The sequence below is a fragment of the Sipha flava genome, unplaced genomic scaffold (assembly GCF_003268045.1).
Source record: "Sipha flava isolate LNK unplaced genomic scaffold, YSA_version1 132_pilon_pilon, whole genome shotgun sequence".
NCBI lineage: Eukaryota > Metazoa > Arthropoda > Insecta > Hemiptera > Aphididae > Sipha > Sipha flava.
Window position 1 is genome coordinate 437,886 of NW_020271758.1, and position 20,784 is coordinate 458,669.

Genomic DNA, 20,784 nt, shown 5'->3' on the forward strand with positions numbered 1-20,784 from the left:
GGGGGGGGGGGGGGCGAGGAGGACACGTCACCGATTAGGGTTTTCGCGCGGGCTCGGCCCTGCCGGATTAAAAGAAGAAAAAACGACCGAAAATTTCACGTCGAACCCGATCTCGACCACGCGACGAATGTTATCGGGTCGTCCCGGGCTATGACCGCGATAACAAAACGACCGTCGATCGGAAACATTGATCGCCGACCACGGGAAACCCTTGTCCGTCCGGTAGCGGTTGACGTCCGGCGTTTATGGGCCAGCGGTTTGCGCGTGTTATTCCGCGATGCGCGATTTTTACGACCGTCGGTGTTCGCGTTATCGCACCGGGGCTGCTGCGGTCGCGTTAGGCTCTACCGAGCGAAACGGATTAAAAAATACGAACAAAAACAGTACGGCAGTGCCCCGTCTTCGGGTATGGACCGAGGGCCCCGGGCTTTGTTGAAGGATCACGGATTTCCAAACCGTTCGTAACGAAATACCACGTTTTTACAGTTTTACAATCGAGTCTATTAAATAATAATAATGCGCGGAAAAAAATACGCATATCACAATTCTTGTATTTACAGTCATTCTACACGTATCGGGCGCTAGGGCCTCATGTGTGGCCTAAAAATGGCTCCGATGGCACGACACATCCACGGTCGTTGTACGATTGTCGCAGTAGCGCGCGCATTGTCGTTCCGCGGTAAAATTGCGGACAGACCTCGCGGAAACGGATCATTATACCATCGCGCGATAAACGTCTCCGCTGCCACGGTCGTTTAGTTCTCGCACGATCCGTCGCCACCTGACTGCGACGCGTGTAATAACGTACCGTCGTGATGGATTAAGATTATTATTATTATTACACGATAAAAGCACACCGAAAACGGCCGGAAAACGATAAAAATCTACGTAGCACGGAGGCGAGGGTAGTAAGGAAAACGTTTTTCTCGGGGTCTGGTGACCGAGCACGAGTGTTTATGATTTAGAGAATTTTATTTTTCGCTTCGAAACTTTACAATTACTTTTTACTAATTTAAATTTTACACTAGTTGAACGGCTCACAGTTATTGTTTTAATTGCAAAGGTCCTTAGAACTTTTTAGGTCGTTATCGAAATCATTCTCCAGTCCTCGAAATCAAAATGACGGTGTAACATTGTATACCAGAGCAATCACGAAACAACGAAGACCATTCTGGATTATCTGGACGTGATTACAATATTCTAGGAGCAGAGTTCACCGGGAGGAAGCTCCTTCCCTTTCTTACGGCCTGCAACCGTGCTTACGACCGTATAGTTGCATGCATGCGGAAATAATCGGTTTAAATTGCGCGTTTCGAATTCGGACGGATAAAAGGAACAGAATAAAATGGAAAAGGATAAGAAAAAATCCGAAAAAACGTCATGCCGCTTCTTACATGATCGATCGATACTACTGACGCCCTTACCGCGGGACGAGAGTAAACGTCCGCCTTACATTGTTATTGCGGTGTTCGAACGGCAGTAAGGAACTGGGCCGCGATGCTCGATTTTCGTCGATGCTTTCGGAAACCGCGAGCTGCGCACGACCCGTATCCGAGGTCATTACCGCGGGAAAATTATAAAAACAAACAGAATATAATGTACAGTTAGGAGTACCGCGCGCGCGTTGTATAATTTATTCGTGTACAACTGTTGTGCATTCTCCCGGCCAGCTGCAGCCGCGATTTGCATAATAATTGGATGAATTTATTCCGCACACGTGCGCGCAACGTATTGGTCAAGTCGCCTCCGCCGACGTAATTAAATAACCGTCTGCAAGAACGGTATACGATGTTGTATTGATCGAGTGCGTTACTGCAATACGACGACATGTGCCCGCGGACAAACGATAATTTGCACGACAGAATCACGTTTTTGCCACACCGTTTTTGTGTGTATGTTTTCGTCGTCGCGCAGATCAGTGGGCAACGAGTGGGCAATCAGTGGGTTTACCGAGGAGTTTCGATTTCCAACCGACCGTTTTTGTTTCATCAGTTTCGGAACGCTAGATTATCGTCCGTTCACGAGTGTTTGGACTTTCGCAACGTATCGCTTTGTCTTGCAGTGTTACAGTGTAACCCGATTAGTATTCCAATATCATTGTCAAGAACAGCGGTTAGGTTAGATTTTTGCAACTAAAGTGTATGGGTTGTTACTGAGTTCCAACATTTTGACGGTATTGTTTTACACTATAGACACTATGATCGTTTAGGATGTTTAAATAATTAAAACCGATTGCGTCTGAAAATCGAGTGCTCCGCACGAAAACGAATCCGTTATTAGCTAAATTAAACGTTTTAGTTTTTTTTTTATTTTATTTATTTTTAACTTGACATCGAAACAATAGGTTTTAACTTAACATAATGTAGCTGGCCACTTAAAGAAATTAATGAATGGTTGTAGTCAAACGGTTAGTGTCTAGAAAAATTGTTCATTTTTTGCAAGTTAAAAAATACCTTTTATTTTACTTCATGAAAAAATAAAACAACATACTAATACGTTCGTCGAAATTCCGAAATAAACCTGTTCGATACTATTGTATGTATTGCCTTTTACAAACTTGAATCGAAAATTCAATCTAGAATTTTGAGAGTTGAGTGCACATGGGTAAAATAATAGCGGTAGGTTAAGATTAAATCTGTTCCGTACACCAGAAAACAGTGTTTCAAACGAATATTTTGATATATTTTGATTATCTACTGCGGTTACGAGCTTACAACCTCAAAATAAATGTATAATGTAAATATTATCAAAATCCCATCACGTTTCCGTTATTACATATCAAGTGTACGAGTCGAACGATGAATCTCTATTGCAAAATAAAAAAAACGAACATACATAGTTAAAACGAATTCATTTGCATCGAAAACACCATGTGCATTTCAGTCATTTTAGATACACGTATGTGATTTTTAGAGTAATAACCTACGAGCATCGTGACGCGACATTTTACAATATTCTGATTTAAATATTTTACATTATATCTGTTTTCATCCGAGTAAACCTACTTTCGAGGAAACCAAATAGTAGTCGTAGTTCGATTTACATGCGCATAAATCTGTCGGGCGGTTTCTTTACAGGGCGAGAGGGTATACTCTTAATATACGGAGAGATCGAATCTTTCAGATGAAAAACTCATCCCGATGGTTTCTTCGAACCTTCGGTGCCTGCGTTTTTCGTCCCGAATATATTATATCTTTTGCGAAACGGGCCCGTTGAGCCATAAAAAGGTGACGAGTAAAAAATGAAAATAATAATATACTTCTATCAATTATGTTTTCATTTGCGTAAAATCCAGTTAACAATTTCATCAACCTCCTTATACTTATCTTATACTTTACGACGTAGAATATTAATACATATACCGCGTTATTTGTATCGGCCGCAAGTGTTAATGTTTATCTTCTATAATATGATAAGTCTATTACACGCACTTGGATATTGCAATTACTACAAATATGTATAACCACATAAGCTTTTATTATAACCATGTCATTTAACGTATAATCACGTAATACCGGTCTCATTATTATTGATTATTGTCTTATAAAAAAAAAAAAAATGTATAATTCGCTACGGACGAAAGAATACGTGACAATCAACATCGAGATAACGTGTACCTAATTATATTCATCTTTTTTTTTTTTATCAAAAACGTTCAAAATTTATATTATGAGCCGATAGGCTGATATAAAATAAATAACTCTGACTTGGTACTCGTAGTCTTGATGGATATTAATTTCATTAAAAAATTAATTCATATTTAACCAACTCGACGACGCATATCATTTCACACTAAATACAATAATTGTATTGTATTATTACATTTACTGAGATCAAAGGTGAACCGAGGTCATAAAAAAAAGAAAACTTTGTCAATGGATGAGGCGATTTAGTTTTTTATTATTATTATTACTATTATAGTCACAATTATCTTATATATATATATATTAATTTTATTTTTTTCACAATTGTAACTGCCATTTCCTATATATGAAATGAATTACCGTGGCCAATAACCCTTAACAAATCGGACTTTGAAATATGAGATTTGAGATGGTTACGACACCATAGTACAATGGTTCCCAAACTTTTACGACCTCGAAACCCTTAAGAATTATTTTTTGTCTCGTGGAACCCTAAAACTCCAACTTCTCTAACTCCAACTCTACACCAATTCTGTAACTGTTTGTATTTGCATTTATTTTTATTATTGAAAAACCAATAATCCAAAAAAAAAATATTTTAATTTTTGATTATTTGATTATTGTTTACTACAATTACTGTTCTCGATAATCAGGTACATCCCTCAAGATTATCCCACGGAACCCTTAGGTTCCGCGGAACACACTTTGGGAATCGCTGATATAGTGCCACGTACTTTAAATGTTAAAATATATGCTCTGGCGCAAACCGTACGAGCAATCCATACGACCGGTGCCCCTTGTGCACACATCGTCCGTCGCCGACGTTTCGTTTCGTTTTATTTGATTGTTTTTTTTAGGATATGGTACCCCTTTAAAAGGCTCCACCTACCCCGCGGAAATCTTTGATATATAGCGAAAGATATGTTCTTCGTCTTGAAAAGGAGTAAGAATATTCAAGACCGAATAATAACGATAATAACGGTTTTTGATTCGTCCATCGAGTCGAATGTAGATTTTATTTCAATTTTAACTATTGAGAATTGCGACACGTGAGTGGCTACAAGAACGTCCGGTACGGTCTAGGACCCATGGACAACCCCCTCTCAGGATACGCGCCCGATTAAATTACAAACGATTGCGGCACGTGCAAAACGTTTAGCAATAACGAAGATATACAATATTATTAATTATGCTCAGATATCTTATTGTGTCAATCTTATTGTGCACGAGCACGCACAATCGCAAGTACACCGTAAACCGCAATAATAATATATGTTCATTGCGTAACGCGTGCGGATAATTATTACGCAAAAAAAAAAAAAATAATAAATAAATAAAACTATAAAATAAAATCATCCGACGAGTGCCGTTGCGGAGACCTTGGGATCTCGGTCACTGCAGCAATGGGCATAAGGACTGCGTATGTAAATCGATCATTTATAACAATGTTTTACAAGACAATGCGCTAATTAAAGACCACTGCAACAGCGGGTCGTGTACATGATAATTTATTGACCTACACCTTTTATCGCTTGCCATATCGTTATCGAAATGATGTGACGACCAGCGGTTACACAACTGTCCATAGAATAAAAAAACAAATAACGTGGCCTCGAGTCACGGTCCAAATATTAGAACGGACGCACGCGTTCGTATGTATAATATGAACTTACCAAGGATGTGTAAATATGTGTTTGTGTTCATCGAGTTTAAAGAAGACCTTGGTAATTTATAAGTATGATATCATTAGAAATTAATCGTATTTCGGAAGAAACGTTTAGATTTTATAAAAACTAAGTATTTATTTTTTTTGTTTTATTAGATTTTTATATATATTATCGCGTATCCACCGGCTAAAAGGACACAGAATGGAGTATGAAAATGACCTAGTTTTATTTTTCACTGTCCTTCTCTTCTCCGCGAAAAACTAATTCGCGACAACTACTATTTTCTTTCCTATCTTCTTTTGGTAATATCATTCCCAAAGCTAATCTCCTCCTTAACTCTCGTTTAATTCCTGTCTTCTATCCCATTATCAAATTCATTGATTCCTCCGAATTCTTAATTCAACTACTTTTTAGTTTTCTTATATTTAATAGTCTTACTATAATCAATTAATTGCTTTACTGTAATGTATCTAAAGAAGGCAAAATAAAAAATAAAAAAAACGAAAAAAAATGACCCAGTTCAAGTTCGGAAGGTTCGCAATTTTCAAGAAATGTACTAAATTGGCTTTAATTTGTAGAGCAGGAGGAAAAAAATTAATATCGGTAATGGCACTAAAGCACGAATAGATTTTAGGCATTACTTTAGTATAGCTATTAGCTATTAGTAGCGATCATTAAACAAGAAAAAAAAATGAGAAAAATAGCCGCAGTCACAAAACGCTTGTATAAATATACTAAATTAAGGAAGGATTACGTTAAACACTTATAGATGGTCTCTGCCACGAGGGTTTGATCAACATGCAGTGCCGTAACTACCCTCCGTGGTGCCCTTGGCGAATTTTATTTCGGCTCTTATTTTATATATACAAAGAAACCAATTTCTATTCAACTCAAATGCGTTCCATTACTTTGCTGCGACATCGTCAACCGCCCATTTAGCCAACCTCGAGTCACGGCACTGTAAATATGTATGAGCAACGAAACTTCTTATTACTTTTTTTGTAGTTTAACAAGCCGTACTACTTTTTCTTGTACGATACATGTAAAAAACGGAAGTAAGTCGTCGGAAAATGTTCACAATGTACATAGCCAACACTTCGCGCAAGACAGGTATAACTGCCCAGCGATACGGATCACGGTCGGTTCGATAAAACAGTAAATCATATTCTTATGTAAAACCACATAGTGCGCGGATTGTGTGTTTGCGTTGCTGTTGTCCTGTTAAAGTCGTTTTACACGATACACATTTTTTTTGTAGGCACTTGACAGACACGATTAAAACCAGTATTCCGGTGCTGATATGAATGTTTATTTTTAAATGTTTTCTAGAATAACTTTGCGTTAGTTATTTAACGTTTATCGCATCTATATATTACTATTATCGTGTAAAACGGAACACGTAGTCGATCAAGAACCAATCGTATTAGGAGTTGACTGGCCGAATCATATCGTTGGAATAAACCGAGTCGAGTGAACTGAATCATCAAATCGAGTAGAATTTCTCATATCCGATGACGAGGCGACGGGAAGCCCTCGCACCGTTGCCCACGTTTGAGGAGGGGTTTGGGGCAATATATACGGAGTGATTTTTTCATTTTCACCGCGAATCGACAATCAAATAATGGGATTCGACGTTGAAATTCCGCGTACGTATCGTTCGAACCCTCGCGCATGTAAACGGACTGCGGACGACTTTGACGTAGTCGCGGACCCGATGTTCAACTAAAAGGAGGGCCAATGGGTTTTCGGCATCCCTGAGTTCAAATTTAACGTCCCCGGGTTATCATTTCTGGTCGATTTGCATAACAATCGGAATACCGTTCATTTTAGCTATTTCAACTGCTTCCCGACACTACCGGACTCCGGTTGCGCCCGCGCGCTCACGTGCTACAAGCGCCGGTGAGAACATCACGAGTACCATTATCGTATTATCATATCCTTGGAACGGAATGTTTTGCGTTTGATATTTCGCGCGCCGCCGCCCGGTCGCCGAACGGAAAATGCACTTGCACACATGGAACGACTCGGTAGATTATCCCGTGAAAAATTATTGATAATCGTGTTGTACGTATACGATCGTGTGTTCTGGTACGAAATGCGCAAGTAGGATAACAAAAATCGATAAAACTAATTTTATTTTTGCTACCGTTTTGTAACATGATTTACAATAATCCGGTTAACGAGCAAAAATAAATGCGCGAGAAAAAAATATAAAGAACGTATACATGTTTCGTTGAACGTTATGAAAAACTGTCTGAACATTGACATTGTTATTCAATTGTATCGATCGTTTTCCGGTTGGTCGGGATTTGAAATCCAACACTATAGGATTATTTTGATGACAATACGTTATAATCGTTTGCAGAGTTCTATACAACAGCGTGTGTGGTCAAATGACGTATAATATTAATTTCTCGAGTTAAACGTTTCGTCTTGGTTGTTTACGTTTGACGCATTATCCGTGTACAAAAATAATTAACAGTAACTTAATAAAAAAAAAGGATACTATTGTTTAATAATAAAAGATATTTATTTTAAATACGATTTTTTAAGTAATGGTATAGGTTAGTGATTTATAGGTAATTTTATAATTTTTTTTGTATTAAAAATTCGTAAAATCATTAAATCTACAGGACGTTGCGAAAAAAATCGAACCTTACTCGTTTGTTACGTGCATTTCTCGTAGAATTCACGTAAATATTACAAAAACGACTCAAGATCGTGTGTACGGCTCATAAAAATTCGATCAGGTTTCGTTTCGGGATTTAGAATCACGATAGAAAATTGAATTTTTCAATATCGCGATGGTTGACGACGTTAAACGTGCATACGATTATGATGTTGTGGTATGCACGTTAAAACGGACGTTTGGACGGAATAATCTCCTCAAATGATCTACACGATAGAGCGAAGGCCCTTCGGCTCGATCCGTGCTGGTGCACCGTTCTTGCATACGATCGTGACGCGAACAAGTTTTCGGATTTCGTGTCGGAAAAGGATTTTTACGGGCGATAAAAAATAACAAACGAGTGTGCAAGGGTCAGCCAACCGCTGTCGTTGTGGACGAGTGGGCAAAACGGTACACAAAGTCCGAAAACACTGCGGACGGCCGACGAAAATGAGACACGGCGTATTTATCGTCACATCTCTTGCAGAACATCATCAACTCCCCGCCCCAGCAAAGTCCCTGACGCGGCAAAGGTTCCCGTCGTCGCGACGACAAACATAACGGAAACGGTTCGATTCGTGTTTACGACTAGGTACACACGCGCGCTCGCGATATTTATGTGTACAATGCGCGTGTGTACTGTTCGAGCGTACGGAATAAGACGCGACAACAATCGTTTTGTTCGTTTTGGCCGTGTACAGTTATGCCGTTACGGTTGTATGTGTGTTACGAATGCGCACGTACACGAACGCAAAAACATGTACGTATTTTATTTTGTACACATCGCGTACTCTGCCCGCAACATGTGCCGCGCGCGTACGGTAGTCGTGGCGAACACGTGGTATTGTACTATTACGACTTATTATTATTATTGTTATTCGTATTGTTATTCTTACAATCCTCGATAATTGGTAGACAGTTCGATGTGTCGTGTGTGCGTGCGAATGCGTTATGTTATTATTTATTTATTTATTTTTTTTTTCCTTTATATCGTTATTGTAAACGTTTTTTATTCTTGTTCGACACACGCGCGCCCACCGTTAGCGCTACTGCGACGCGCACGCGGTGGACGCGACGAAACGCAAAGAGCTTCCAGGCACCGTGTGCAATGCCAGTGCGTGTACCGCGCGTGTTGTAACAATACGTCGGCAAGGCGGAAGACGACGAGGCGGCGGAGGACATTGACGTCCGTACGGAATTTACCGATCGGCAGAGATCGCACCGCTGCAGCTAGTGCGAATATAATAATAACGACAACGACGACGCTAAAAATAATAATAGTAACAACAGAAAAGAGAGCAAACACTACGCGCGCGCGGAACGGAGATGAAAGGAGAACGATTGCTACTACTTGTATACCGTGGTAGATGTCAATGACAAACGACAATAGTGCAACGCGGCGTGCACCTGTTTCCCATCGAAATCTCACGAACCAAATAAAAGTGCCCTATTGTTATAACAATCGATAACGTGACGAATTCGCTCTCTTGGTATATACTCTATACAACAAGTCACAAAACACATTATTGCATTACGTTGTCCGCCACCGCCACTGATATTCCTTCCTCATTTTTACAACAGTTTTACCTTCCTACTCTTCTTATTCAACTTCTTCGTCCTCATCGTCGTAGTTATCTACCATTTTTTCCCCCTCGTTCTTCTTCGGAACGTTATAACACATTACCTCGTCACTCCGCTCTATTACTATTTCAATATCTGTTCCGTTCATTCCATCTACACCAACTCGTTACTATCAATCACCCAATAAAATTATTCCATAAAAAAAAAAAAAAAACCACTTAAATTCCCGTTTCGACGGCCTCGACTTCGAAGACGTAATAATGTTATTTACCGTCCCATAGTTATCTATCCTTTTGCTCTACCATCATGCGATTAACAGTAAACAACTACATTTCGAACTTAACGATCCGTTCAGAGATCGTATTTTCCACGTTTACTAATTTTTTTTTCTTCTCCAAATACAACCTTTACCCAACCTAACCATCCTCAATCGCAAAAAAAAAAAATATAGGATAAACCTAACCCACGTTTTTAGCAAATATACGAAATCGGTTTCAACGTTTGATAATGACACTAACTGTTTTGCGCGATCTGTGCCATATGCCGTTTGGGTGCATCAATAAGAAACTTGATGTTTTACACGACATCGTATCCAAGCTAACGACGTAAGTGTTCGTTCACCGTGTATCTGCTCGACGTCTAAACCGCAAAAACTCCTGCACCTGTAATGCCAGGACACGTTTGTCACTGGAAAAAACGGACACGTCCGACCAACAACAAGAGCAAAATACAAATATAAAATATAATATCTATACGATGTACGAGTGGGCAGCGTGTAAACGTCAACGTGTCCGCGGTCAATAGCCGATTGTCATAATAACACGTCTTAGTCGATACGGCTCGTAATTCATACCTATTTTAAATAAATATAAATCGATCTGGACTACATTGCGTGTAGTGTCTGTGTTGTCGGTATCAGAGTTCCGCTGTTATCGGATCTCCGAGTACTGTGATAACAATAACGAAATTACGGGTATTACGATAACGTAGCTGCGTGCATCGTGAACAATGTACGTTTTTAAGATTAATATTTGATATTTTACACATCACCACCTCCTCCCCATGGCAGCTTCCGAGTAACTCTAACTGCAATTCAGACAGGTAGATAGAAGCAGATTTGATGAAAACGATACTCGGTGGAAACAGAAATCAACTTTTTTGGTAGAAACAACTGTCTCCAACTGACTGCTGATCGCTGTACAAGTCCGCGTCGACGCTGCGCGTGTACAGTTGCAGTTGCCGCACGGACACGGGAACTTGGCGGTGGCCAGGACATAATCGATTTCGATAAACCTCCAGAACATTTGTTGCCGCGAAAAACTACGAGTCACAGCTATAGTCGTTGCACCGCTGCACGTGGACGCAGTGTACTCGATTTTTTTTCTCTTTGCCGGCGGATGTGCATTTTTACGTAACTCGCTTTGGCTTTGAAATGCCGATGCCAAAACAGGGACCGTCGTATGACGCGATGATGCGATGATGACTTTAGACCGTTTAATACCCGTGAACGGTTTTACATATTGCATCAAACTGATGTGTCGACATATTATTTTGATCACATCCGATCGGGTGGCAGCTATGATAACGCTGTTTCCGGTCGATGAGCGTACGTCGATTGTTAGCGAAGAAAAAAATCGCTACCACTGAAGAGTATGCGTGTAACGAAAAGCTTTTATGGTCCCCCAAAAAACGTGTGCCTACCTAATCCATGGTGCAGCGTCCGTCACCGATTTGCCGATCTAACATCATCATGGTGGCATGATATCGACGATATAGTCAATCGACATTACGGAACACGGTAACTAAAACGCGCATACTCGATCCTACGTCGAAATATTGTTATCTCACGCAACACTAGGCACTGTTCTGCGAAATCCAGAAAAAAAATTCCCGATTCAGGTCGGTCCTAACGGTTAGGCATTGTTAAAAAGTCTAACCGGAATGCGATGTATCATTGCACGTCACAATGCGCACACAGAACGGAGTAAACGTTATAGTGGCATACGCTATCTATCGCTTGGAACTTGATCGCATGTATCGTAGGATACACGACCATAGGTGTACTTCTAACAAAATCATATCAAAATAAAAAGTAGTCATGCGGTCTGTACTCATTACTAATTTAAAAATTTGTTATGCTCCCTCGGCCACCAAAGTCTGAACATGCCTATATACACGACCGATATCCGGATATCCGATATATAACTGTACGGGAAACATCGCAACGACCGTAAGAACAATAATAACATGTGTAAACGCACGTAATGTCCACGTAGATAGCCGGTGACGGATCGCGGTGCACCGCATGGAGAGATCAGTCGGGTAACCGCGGTTGTCGAAAGTGCACATATTCGACCGCGTTTACACACGGACGATCGTAATAACAGTGGTGACAAACAAAGTGTGACACGAATTAATAATCGACACCAATAATCGGAACATGATATTTATTGGTTTTTTTTCCGTTTGACGTCCGGGCGATCCACTCGTTTCGCATTCGATCTGAATCTCAAACGATACTCGGTGGAAGGAGAATAGTAAAACGTTGCATTTCCAACCATGTTCCCCGAGACCGGAGTCGGTCGTTCCCATTGAAATTCAACGTGCACAAAACGGTTACAATCGTTTAAATGTTTTTCCACGGAAAGGTGTACTTCTTAGTTCGGACGATGGTCGTAAACCATCGAAACAGCTGACCAGATAACCAACACATCAAAGGAACGGTAAAAACGACATTGACCGCCCACTACGGTTTACAGTGTTACGCGATTGCGATATCGTTTTGCGATTATCGCGTCGAATCTCGGCAAAGGACTCTTGTAGCTTCCAATTCACGTAGCGCCCGCCGGTGACTTGATGTGATCACGCAACACGTTCGTATATCTATTCGTCAGACGCCGGAGGGGGGGGATATCTAAAGACAAAACGTATTGGAACATATCGTGTTCTCGTCAAAACCCCGTATTGGGTTCTTCACGAATTGTGATGTCGCGTTTTCGAATGTGAAATAAAAATGCGTGTACAACACGGTCTATGATGACTACAGTTATAGGCGCAACTAGGGGGGTGGGGCAAGATTTAGCCCCCTCATAAATATACCATGTTATACATGGTATACCGCGTAAAGCATACTTAACTCACAATAGTGTCAAATACAAAAAAAAGACACATTCCAGTAAATCCCCAACTTTGCTCAAAATCTAAAACATAGATATTAACATGGTGTATAAGAATAGGGGTAATCTACAGGTTATTTTAAGTTTTGGTAGGAGAGCTTTAGCCCCCTCCAGATTTTTACCTTAATTGCGCCTATGGCTGCAGTACTGGAAACAAAGCGAATCACCACTGAGAAACCACGGAAGTTAGGGAAATCGTAAGACCCTTAATAACGAAACCGTTGATACCGGATTGACGAGCGTCCCAGAGCCGCGCGCATATACTTAGACCCCCAAACTGACTGGACGGTGCAAAAAAGAATAAAATGGCAATTTCACGATAGTCGGCGATGCTTTACTAGTATAGTAATATCCGTGAGTTGGATCGTTATTGATTTTGAAAATAATTCTGTCCGCCACTCATTATCATCGATAATTTCACACTCGTTGTTGATGATAACATCGGTTGCATCTGTTACACTGCGCACCTACACCTGTTATTACGATTACCTGCTGTAAAATTTAAAATACAATATTACATAATTACGCATATCGTCGACTGTCGAAAAACGATTGCGGAAAACACAATACGATACGATCGCCTGTTCAACAACTGCGATTCGAAACGAAAATCTGGGGACGACGAATGCACCCGAATGAATCGGTGTACACGTTGCTTAAGATTTTGCGGCCGATTCGAACGGTTCGCGCACGACATTTCACACGGGTACGATTCGCTTCTATTATTTCGATATGCTACACGTGTGTTCGTGTGTGTGCATACGTGTTACACACGTATTATTTTTTACGGTTCAAATGCGAAATACATCACGGAAATCGTTCGTGCCGAGTACACGCGCCGCCGCCGGTTTACACCTACTTCTTCTGCACGCGCGTTTAAATATTTTATTCAAATGTAGTGGATATCTAGATCACATTTACAATGTCATGGTTTTAAATCGCGAAAACGTTAGTGTGGAAAATACTGCAACAATGCCCGTCGTGTATCACCGCCGAAACGGTACTTCGACGAACACCGAGCGGAAGAAACAATTACTATTCTAATAATGTATATTCAACGTGTGCTTATCGCTATGATTTTTTTTTTTTTTCATTTCTGTTTCCGAAATATTCCGATGCGTATCTGTATGCTTTCTTGAACACGTTATCGGCCACAAGCGATCGGATCAACGTATTGTGTAACTGTTACCGTTCAAACCGGAACGCAGTTATGAGTTACGTATGGTGACGTGAAATTTCGGTTGGCTCTGAGTTGGGTAGGTCGTTAACTTTTAAAAAAAAAAAAAAATTAAAGAAAACGAAAAAAATAATAAAATATTTCCATAAAATAAGATTAGTGCCCATCAGCGCAAATCAACATCAACTTGAACTATTCGACCTCGATAACAATGCAATGGATAGGGGATATACCAATTAATTTGATTATTGATTTATCGACGTCGATATTGTTGTGCATGCGTATACGTGGTTTAGCAGTTATAGTAATTATGTGGCTATCAATAAAACGCGACAAATTTGTAATGCGTCATTTGTTTATTACCTGTTCACAATAAACTCGTATTGTTATTATGTTTGGAATACAATGAAAGCTATTTAAATTCAAAACAACGCATCCATGAACATTTAATTCGGCTTGAAATTTTTTTTTTTTTTTTTTTTTTTATTTACAAGTATAAAACGTATTTTCAACTAGTTGTTCAATCTGTACCGAGCAGAATGTTTCTTATTTTTCGGAAGAACCATGTTCAAAGACTTTTTGATCTTGGGTGAATTCAGCTTTGAAATTTTGAGAAACAACAGTATTGCTATAGGCATCTTTCCGAAATCATTTTAGTTTGGGATTCCACGTTACTGGGAGTATCGTAAAGAAGTCTGTGACTCATTTAAATTAAGTATTATGTCTACCGTTCTGTCGAAAACATGCATCGCACATTTTCTGCTTACGTTCAACTTTATAATACTAATAACGTTTCTTCGTTAAAACCCCTACAGTAACGGGCATACAAAAACGGTACTAATATTTTTGGTATAACGAAAAAAATAATAATATAATATATTTTCGCGCTGTAATGCGTTGTTTTAAGCTTAGCGATAATCCATGTACACCGACGGTGTACGACTGAGGAATAAAAAACGCTTACTTTCTGTAAACAAAATCAATCTTTTTGTCTTACCTGTATCAGTAATAACGTGATCGCCGCGTACTGGCATCTGTAAAAAAAAAAAAAAATAGTAATTATACAAATAAATCAATAATACGTTTGTTTGCTATTTGTGTATAATATGGTACGTGTTTTTTTTTTCTATTTTTTTTTTCGTGACAGTCCCGCCATGGCACGACAAATTTTCCGCAATTTTATTATTAAATATTTTCGCACAAACATGGCGATTTCTTTGACAGCCAGTGCACGACAACGGCTAACGGGCACAGAAACGTGTTCAATGTTAATATACCAGCGGGGGTGGGGTTACACGTCACGTAAACGTCAGCGTCGCGGGTGGCGCGGGCGCCAAGGGTCAAAACGGTACGAACGGGTGCGCGATAACGGTGATTTCGATGCAGTCCGGCGTGTAATACCATAACGATAATGTATTTACACGGGTTTCGGTCTTACACACGGGTGGGCTTAATAATTAATTATAGTTTTCGACGGCCGGAGAGGAATAATAATAATAATAATAATAATCGTTTGCTGCGGAAAACGCGTAAAATGTGTCACGACGTCTTCGCCGTCGCCGCCGTTTACCGGCCATTGTTTACCCGTAACGATATTGTTTCGAAAAATCGTTTTTTAATGTATCCGTTGCTTTCGTCTGCACATTCACGCCCGCAGTGTGACTACTAACGCGTATAATTATTATCACGACCATTATAGTTTCCTACGATTCCTGCGATGCGACAGCTGTAGTGTGCACCGTAATTTTTCTTTCGCACCGTACATTTTCACGAACGGCACATATCGCCCCCGTCCACCCATCCGCCTCGATTCACCGTTGTCGTCGATCTCTCTCACCCGTGTCGCGCGCAAAACGTTGATACGTTAAACACCGTACTTGTACCCGAACGGAAATTTAGGCGCGCGTGAATTTTCCGACGGACTTCACGATCCCATCATCGGACGACCAGACGGTTACGGGGGGGGGGGGGTCCCTTTGAACCCGGTGTCGGCGAACGAATTACGCGTCCGTAAATTGAACACCGCGACGCGATACATCCGAGAGTACGGTCGCGTGAACAAAGGATCGACAGCAGGGTAGAAACGGACTAAATAATTATTATTCAATATCGTTGGGAGTATTATTACCGGGTGTATTAGATTGTAATACGGCGGACCAGTGTCTGCCGAACGGTACACTCGGAACACGATACATGTATAATAATAATATGTAAGTACGTGTACGTGTATATATCGAGAGTTTATGCGGTGACGGCGTCGAGTACGACGTGCCACTAGCCTAACTTTACGGTAACGGTACTGTTCCCGGGCGGCGGCTTCGAGCCATATCGCGCGAGATGCGTACCCAACGAACTGGAAAATAGACAGTTTTCATTGTTGTCGTTATCATTATCATCATCATCATCATCATCATTGCTACTACTACTACTACTACTACTACTACTACTACTACTCCTACACTACCTCTTATGCTACTACTACTGTTACTACACTAAATGTAATATAGGTATTCTATATGTACGGGTTTTTGAAATCGAAAAATTAAACGAGATATCTCGTGTTCAACGTAACCGATAAAAAAAAAAAAAAAAAATAAAATAATAAAAAAAACATTATGGAGGAACTAAAAAATAATTCAGACATTTTTGATCGTTATACCGAACGGGATTTTCATTTTAAAAAGATGAACAAAGTTAAAAATGAGCGAAAAATTGTTAATTTGATATATTCAAACGGAATGAATTATACCGCGTAAGTACGCCGAAAGATTCGGTGTTGGGCATATAACTTCGGTCGATTCCGATAACCGTGCACCGTTCTTCAAGTCTCCCTTATACATCCTTGGTATGTTTTTTTTTTTTTTTACTACCGATCAAGGATATCGATTTGTATTTCTCGCATTCACGACGAAACGTAAAACGAAAATATTTTATCCTCGAACGTTTCCAGACACCGCGATGTACATAACACAGTATTACGTATTACAGTAAACCCGAAACCGTTGATCGTTGTTGTGAAAACAAACAGTTTCGGTTGGCGAGCGGGGAAAAGACGCGCGTACAAATTGCCCGTACCGTCGTTTACGTGAGACCGATATTCTTTTCAAGTCGAAATCAGTACGGCGTATAAATGTATATATGTATACACACGCGGCGTACACGTTTTCTCCCTCACGTTTGTTATTCAATTTTTAAGGAAAAAATAAAAATAACAAACCCGAAATTCGATCCCGGACGCTTTTTCTCATTATTTCGGTGCGCGCAAGCCAATTGCCGAGAACCCCAGAGTGACATTACGTTTTGCCGAAAATGAAACGATTCCGCGCACACGTCCTCCCTCCGTCTACGTATTGCGCGCACGTACGCCAATAACGAAAATCCTACGGGTACAATGCGCGTGTTGTGGTGTTCCCAAAATCGCGCCCTAGATCAGCGCGTATACATATATTCACTATCGTGTACCCCCGCTCGATGGTCACCACCGTTGTTCGTCGCCACCGGACGAGGCCTGACAAATCAGCCATAAAAACAATGGATTTCGCCTCGCCGCCCGGCGATAAGTAGAACGCGCCCGTAGACGAGTTTTTTTCCCTCCCTGCCTCCGGATAAAAGTCATGGCCTACAAAACATCGCGATCTGGCACGCGGAGAAGGTTTTTATGCGGGAAAAAAATAAAACGTAATCATGGAAATCGCTGACGGAAAAATGGGTTCGCAGAGAGTGCGAAACCGAAAAACCGATCGGCCTCGAAACTATCGTTACGCGCAATATGTACGCCGGGCTTTTTTTTTTTCTTATTTTTTTTTTTTTTTTCACCCGTACAATATTTATACGCACGTGTTTTCGGGTACGCGAAATCTTCAATTCCGTCCCGTCGACGAGGTCGGTGAAAATTGCTTGTTACATCAATCGACGTAGTTTCGCCCGACAAGTGTACAACGTATTTTTTTTTTTTTTACAACGATTCGATATCGGGATAACGCGTGTTACGCACGTGTATCTGTCTTAATCTTACACGGCGAACCCGTCAAAATGAAATCAAAACCTTTCACACACCACGGTTTTATCGCATGTAGATTATTGGTTATCCGTAATCGTCCTGTAATTTATTTCGCTGTTTCAAACCCGGTCGAAACGATCACCCGCAGTCCGAATACGTTTCGAACGATAACGAGAATTCCACCGTAAACATTTTCCACGTGGTCATTTTTTTTTTTTTTTTTTACTACTCATGTCTACCAAACGGCGCACCGTCGACGGTAGTTGTTTTCAGTTGACATTTATATTCAATTATTTCAAACGTCCGAGTGTGCCGACGAGGTCTACGAATCGCGCAAGAGATGTTATCGATGATGTACGAAAGAAACGAAAAAAAAAAAATATAACCTCGACAGATTACCTTAACCTAGAAGAGATAATACGCGGTATTTTCAAATCACATTAAAGTATAGTTAGTTAAGCTCTTCGAAACGCGAAACAATAAAATCGTATATAAATAAACGCGGTTAAACAATGGAATGGGAAAAAAATAAAAACGCGAAAATTATCTATAACGTAATTAGAGAGCGAACGCTGCACTCGGGACTAATATCGTTATTCGTTAAGTCGGTTTATGATGTCTTTTGGAACGACGCGCGTGGTGATGTACGTGAGTAACACGACTATCCGCACAGATCCGAGACCACCTATTTCTGCGGACCCGTCCAACGGTTCGGGCACCGGTGTCGTACGTTTCTGGCCACGATCTGATTAAATCAGTAAAACCTCTCGAACGGATCCGGCCTTAGAAATATCTTTCTAACGTTGTCGTTTTGCGTGCTGCGCATACTTGCTACGCCGGAGGGACGGAAAAATCGACACGAAGACCGTGGCGATACGAGGTGGTCGTCGCACCGGGAAACGCGTTTCCGTACGATTTTACGACGCGTAGGGCGCTGCGTTTCGCAGTTAATTTTCGACAAAAAAATGCACTTACGGACACGCTACTGTCGCCCACCCGTGCTCCGTACACGATGTCGGCGCACGCTTTCGGTCCGGGTCGTTCGCGCGCACCACCCCCGTCGTTTAAATCGGCCGATCCCGACATCGCGACACACGTATCGTCAGAACGGCCTGTGAGTGTCGCAGGCAACAACATCGCGTTCCGATTCTTAAGCCATTATTTCCCGACGGCCGATTTGTCACCGGTAATCCGGACGATATGACGCGCACGTATTCAGCGCACGCATTACGTTGTCAATTGTTCGCCGTGTGAGAAAATCCGCTGCGGTGATCGGCAAACGCATCTGTTCTACACAATGCGACGCGTTGATATTACTCGTTGTTGTGCACTTGCGACGCGTTTCGCGTGCGATTCCGATTCGTCATAGACATGTCGACCGTAACGTACAAACACGACGGGCACACAAGCAATGTAAACGATAAGGAGCAAAAGGATTCTACGGCGGCCGCCGTGGTGCACAGCTAACCTGTACGATGGCTGCGCGGTAATTTATTCGTTTTTCGTTAGGTTATTTTCCCCTTTCTGTCCTCCTCCTCCCTTCTGCATCACCGTTAATCTGCACGCGATCGGGCCACGATTCCCAGAGCGCATCGTTGTACGTGCATCAGACACGTAATCGTGTGACATGTGTGCAAATTCTATTTCTACTTGTAAATGTCAACGGCGCGATAAACGAGGAGAGAAAAAAAAACATGTCGACTAACCGAAATTCTACGCGCGCGTGCAGAGTTCGCAGACGAGGTATATATGGGTGCAGCGATGTATAGATATATTGTTTCGAACGGTAAAAACGGGGAAAAAAAAAAAATGCGAAAAAAAAATAAAATAAATAGAACTGCAACAGGCAGGTACCGAACAGTGATAGCGCGATATATTCTGGGATATCCGTTCTATGAAAACGACATACCGTGTGTACAACAACGGTTTAATCTCGCAAAACGCTTGTAATGCCGTGAGAACGTGACGCTGCCACGGGCGAAACGGGCTGGAGAATTTTTTTTTTCTTCTCCTTACAAGTTCGGAGGTGCGTGGCACTGTCGGGAAAATAATCAAAACGTCATTCCGATATCCGCAGCAGATATTTCACGTGCCGGTGTACTATATTCGTACATTTTAGTAATTTCTCCGGTCGTCCGGTCCTACGCGTGCACGCGGTGATGGTGATGGGGGGGAGGTAGAAGGGTACGGTACACGTCGTAAGGGTACGCTGAAAAACCGACGCGTAAAGATATTGGTTTTCGTTCCACGTCCCGTCGGATTTAATACCGTGCGGGGTCCCGAGAACGTCCACCGTCCGTAGCAGGGCGTACGAGACGACATCTATTATTACACAGTTTATTATTACACAGTTGTTACGTATCAACATTTACGGTTTGCGTGCGTCGAGACGGACCCTGAACGTGTACGAACGAACGCGTCCCGTTCTCGAGGATAACGAAAATACCGCGCGCGCGTGTCGGACGTTGAAACGTAACACAGCGTACACCGAAAACGTGACACGTCCGCGCGCGTACACGCACGTCGACGGTACGGGACGACAACGAAGACGTGTACAATGGGCGCGCGGGAAACGACAAAATTCGTCCGGACCGCGTTTATTTGCTGTGCAATTCAACCGGAACACAATGGCCGTGTGTTATTATAGTGTTATTGTTGCGGTACGCGCGTGCGTTGGTTTTTCGACCGATCCGATGACGACGGCGCGGAGACGTAGGGAAACAAGATCCGGCGACGCCGCAAGAGACGAGAATCGTACCGGACGAGCAGGAGAGGCGGAGAAAAAAATAATAATAAAATAATGCTTCGAGAACAAACACCGTTACGCGCACGATATATTATTGTTGTTCGGGTACACGACGATGTGCAATG

At 41.5% G+C, this 20,784-nt stretch overlaps 1 protein-coding gene across 1 annotated transcript in view; it reads right to left on the reverse strand.

Moving 5' to 3' along the window:
* LOC112679208 overlaps positions 1-20,784 on the reverse strand; it is a 51,173-nt gene that overhangs the window by 24,858 nt on the left and 5,531 nt on the right. The window contains exon 2 of the mRNA XM_025548913.1: positions 14,911-14,947. Coding sequence (XP_025404698.1) covers positions 14,911-14,947 — 37 coding nt within the window. The remainder of the gene's footprint in view (positions 1-14,910; positions 14,948-20,784) is intronic.